The following is a 4,685-nucleotide window of genomic DNA, read 5'->3' as shown; positions in this document are numbered from 1 at the left end:
ATTCAGTCCAAGAGGTGGTAAAGGACCAAGCTAATTCCTTCGACTGTTTCAGTTTCCATTGGAATTCCCACAAAGAGTTCATCAATTGCTTTCTTAAATCAAATTGCTTCTTGATATGGTTTTTGTGCATTTGTGTGATGGATGGTGAGTGTCCGCAAATTCTTCTTTCTCATCTTCCCCCCTTTTCGTAACCGCTATGTGTTCATTCACCTCTTGTTTTATTTGTGTTTTCCTTTCTCTTCTTAATAACTGTATGTACAATTACAAAGTGATATATAAGCAACGGAAGAGTAAATTAAGTATACATAGGCCAGGCTGTTACAGTACCTAAAAGGAAATATGGTTCGGTTCCCTCGCGTCTCTATAATAACAACAGCAGAAGTTAACTTCCTCCCGGTAAAGACTAATTTCCTGTAAAGTGAGACATTTAAATAACTTTGAGATTAACAGCGAAGGAAATGATCTTGAAGAGTCTTCTGAAGTGTTTCCATCCATTCACTCAATAAGTTGATGGCTCTTTGTGAGAGAAATGAGGGTGTTTAGATTAAACCAACAGTGAATCCAATCAGTGTCAATTTCAAAAATACTTCCTGACTTAAATGCATGATAAATGCTAAATATAAATTCTGATTTTCAGTGTTAATTAATGGCCCCTGACAGGCTAATATAAAATCTTCAGATAATCAAGTCCTTGGTTCTTGCATCAGTTTTTAGGGTGAAATGTGAAACATCTGTAGGTAAATGCTATAGTAAAAGTTACAAGTGTTTAGACAGTGCGAAAGAAGTTTCATCATGGGGTTGTATATATCCATATTTTTGTATAACAGTAAAAGTAGTAAATTAAGCTTGAATGAAAGTAATCATCCCTTACAAGTATGATGAGAGCATAGAAAGAACTTTAGGAGCCATCTACTATTTTTTGTAGACGCTCATGTACCAGTGCCTGTAGCCACCTAAAGCATGCAGTGAAAATGTTAGAGATAAATAAAGAAAGGAGAGCAAGGCAGTAATATTACCCTTCTCCTGGAAAACTTCATGGAAAAGTTACAGACTATAACGTTATCTATATAAAATATTTTGAGCTTATGTCTCTTAAATGTTGCCTATGTAAAGCAAGAGCTATTCTATATATGAGCTCAGTGCTCGTCTGCCTTGCTAACCTTCTTGAAGTTTGAAATATCTTTAGTTGAATAAAAGGTTAGAAATTAAAAAAACCGTTTGCCACACTCTTTTCTCTCAGATTCACTAACAGGTAGCTTGCGCTTGCAGGTTCATAAAGCGGTAGCTACATCCCCAGTACAAGAGGGTGCTCCATCTTCATCCCAGCGGGCAACAATCCATCATTCTCACCCAGCCAGCCAAAGCCCAGGCAGTAAAGCTCAGTCTCAGGCTCAGTCCACAGGTGCTGGCACTACTGCAGCAGCTTCAGTACCAGTTGCACTAAAGGGGAGCCCACGTGTTCATTTTTTGCCTGACTACCGCCCAGTCAACTTGAAGGACAAACCCCGTGCAGACCAAGAGAGTTCTGAGTCAGAGACTGAAAACACTACCAATGATGAGGAGGCTCATACGACAGAGAAATTCCTTTTGCTCATAGATCAGCTCTCTGTTGATACAAAAAAGCACCTGTCCATCAAAGACATAGGTGTTATCTTAGATCGTCTTTCTTCTAAAATTATTGATGTTGAAAAGTTAGACAGAGAAGCGGAGGAAGAAGACTGTTTTAACTGGACAATCAAAGCAACAATCCGTGGTGACAGCCTTCGGGAACTTGGTGTAGTTTACAATGGGCATTATTATTCCATTAGTGAACACCCAGGTTATGGGCAAAAGAAGGAAGAGGAAGAAGAAGAAGAAGAGGGAGTTAATGCAGATGAAAAGGAACCTGAAATGGAACCAGTGTGACTGCGTCAAACTCCCAGTATTTGTTGGGAAAAAACCTGGTTTAATTTGGCAGGGGATAAAACGCAGGATCACCCGTTACCCATAACCAGTAATCTTGGCTTGTGTTTGTGTGCGTGTTTTCTTTGATTTCAACTCACTTTGACAGGAAAGAAAATGCCAATGACATTTTGCATTATAAAAGACTGAAAAAGAGGGGAAAATCAAAGAGAAGGGTCACAGTTAAAACTTTTTTTAGAAAAACCCTGTTCCCCTAGCTCCACTGCAGATCACTTCTCTCCCCTCTCCCCAAACACATACACAAGGCAAAGCACAGTAACAACAAGCTCGCTTTGAGTCAGTGACTTATCAACAGCAACAATAATACAGCCGCAGAAGGACATTCTTGTTCAATGGCCTGTAGCAAAAGGCATTTGCTGCCACGCCCACCTCAGCTTTGCTTACCCAAAGGAGGATGGACAAGCCATCTTTGCAGGTTAGTTTAGGTTTACATTTGATGAGCTTTGTCTTCAAATTCTTGTTCGCTAGCTAATTGATACTGTCGTTCTTGAGTAACATCTTAAATAGAACATTGTGAGTCAGCTTTGTGCAGTAAAGTATTCTGATCTTTGACTTAACTGAAACATCCTTTTCTCTTGATGTATTCTTATGAACAATAATACCCTTTTATCTATTTCAACCAAGCTTACTTATAAATTTAGAGATATTGTCTTTTATCAACACTGTTACCCACTTTTGTAGGTTATGGTTATGATAATACCTAAATAATTGAGTATTATGTAAAATTGTAATCTATTAATATTCAGACACTGCTCATCTTTAGCAATATGAATTCTGTTGATTAACTGATTTATTCTATAAATAAAACTGATCTCGCAACTATCACTGGAAAAGCTGGACTGGCATAATTATGTTCCACACTCTAAAGCAACAAGACATATTGTCCCAATAGAAATGAGTTCTGATAATATTTTTGTATAGTTTAGTTCCATAATATTTGAATAAAGGAAAATCAAGTTATGTTTCAAGGATTAAAATGCTTGAGAGAAGATTTTTACCTGTTGATGTCAATAACTTTGTACATTATTGAGCATCTGATCCTAATGTTTCATTATTCTATGCTGGAAGATTTGATGGTAAGTGCAGTGAAACTGCCATGCACCTTATTTTCTGTTATCATTTCAGGGTGTTGTCCCGTTGTTTTAGCAGACAATCGATCAACTGACTCTTAGCAGCGTCATACTTTTAGTATCTCCTCAACCATCATCACAACCTGAAATTGTTTTATGATTGGCAAAAGTGTAGACAAGACAAATCCATATCCTGTTTCAAGCTCCAAAGATCAACAAAGACACGCCACATTCACCACAACTAGTGCCATCTACTGTATGAGAGTTTCACTAGCAGTGCCTAGTGAATAAAGACTCATTAGTGACCAAGTGCCCAGGCACTGGCTAGTGCCACATGATGTACAGAGGCTCACTAGTTTCACTGATTGTGCCAGTGCATACTAGTGCTCCATATGTACAGTGCCTCACTAGTGTTGCTTGATGGGCAATTGTTAAACCCCCAATACCTACCTATTGTGTAAACCTAAATAGTGTCACCTCATGTGGTTAAGGACAGTTTGTCCCATAATTATTTTCCATGAAAAAACTTATTTATAATCCCAGACTTGGAATAAATTCTGTCTGGGGAATTAATGAATGAAAATAAGTTAGTGAAATCCCATATTTTGGGATCTGACAATGCCCTTTCCCCCCTTTGCTAAAGGGGCTGATATGAACTTACCAATGGAAAGGACATTAGAAGTGAACTTTGTAGTTAGAAAGATATTCTATATTTTGAAGAAAAACAAATGTTGGCGGCCATTGCACAGACCTTTTTTGGCATGTAGGATGCATATTGTGGAAGACATTGCCGCGCCGAACCATGCTCAAACTTAACAGGAGATTATAAAACGTCTCGTTAACATTGCTCTTCTGTCTACTAGTTGTTCAGCCGAGAGGCCATGCTGCCAAGTTTTTAGATAATGCCAGAAACCACTTTATGTATTAGTGCGATGATTATGACGACAAAAGATATCCAGAGCCCTGAAAGTGTTGTTGTTATTGTTGGTGTTCTCTGCTTGCAGACCAGAGACCGCGTGGGGTGTTATAAAGCATCCTCGTCAGCCACTCTGAACTCTCTTGAACGTCCACCAATATCTTAGGTTTATGCCAAATTAAAATTTGATGAATGACAAAATATTTAGCAAATGTTGAACGCGTGGAAGAAATATGACGTTCAGAGTGGCTTGCGGAAGGGGAAAACCATATTTCCTTGTTTATCCATTTTCTATTTAGAAGTGGAAGGACAATTTTGCGGATTTTGATGGGGTTGACAATGCCCGAGCGCTGTGCCTTCCAATGCCACCAGTTAAATAATTAGGAATCCTTTTCGTGAGGGAATGCGCTGGGTGGGTATCCACGGGCATAATATTCAGGTTAAGCGAACGGGGTACCGTGAGGGGCAGGATACATTTGTATGAGTGCGTGTGAGATATATATATATATATATATATATATATATATATATATATATATATATATATATACTGTATATATATATATATGCGCGTGCGTGAGAGAGTCAGATTGAAATCACAGAATAAAACTGTATTTGAATTTATAACGGGACAAGTTTTTCTCCCAATTTTTTGATCAATCAGATGTCAAGGTAGGCTGAATACATTTAAAACTTGGTCGTAATTTGTAATTTGTCGATGGTGTTGACGTCAGTCG

At 38.2% G+C, this 4,685-nt stretch overlaps 1 protein-coding gene across 2 annotated transcripts in view; it reads left to right on the top strand.

The window, feature by feature from the left end:
* Positions 1 to 4,438, top strand: part of Drep2 (DNA fragmentation factor-related protein 2) — a 171,007-nt gene extending 166,569 nt beyond the window's left edge. For both annotated transcript variants that reach the window (XM_068378784.1, XM_068378783.1), the window contains 2 exons: positions 1,270 to 2,377; positions 3,088 to 4,438. In XM_068378784.1, the coding sequence (XP_068234885.1) occupies positions 1,270 to 1,905 (636 nt within the window). In that variant the 3' untranslated portion in view covers positions 1,906 to 2,377; positions 3,088 to 4,438. The remainder of the gene's footprint in view (positions 1 to 1,269; positions 2,378 to 3,087) is intronic.
* Positions 4,439 to 4,685: the final 247 nt, after the last annotated feature.

The sequence above is a fragment of the Palaemon carinicauda genome, chromosome 8, assembly GCF_036898095.1.
Source record: "Palaemon carinicauda isolate YSFRI2023 chromosome 8, ASM3689809v2, whole genome shotgun sequence".
In the NCBI taxonomy this organism is placed as follows: Eukaryota; Metazoa; Arthropoda; class Malacostraca; order Decapoda; family Palaemonidae; genus Palaemon; species Palaemon carinicauda.
Note: the sequence above shows the minus strand (reverse complement) of the source record. Positions and strands in the feature narration are given on the sequence as shown.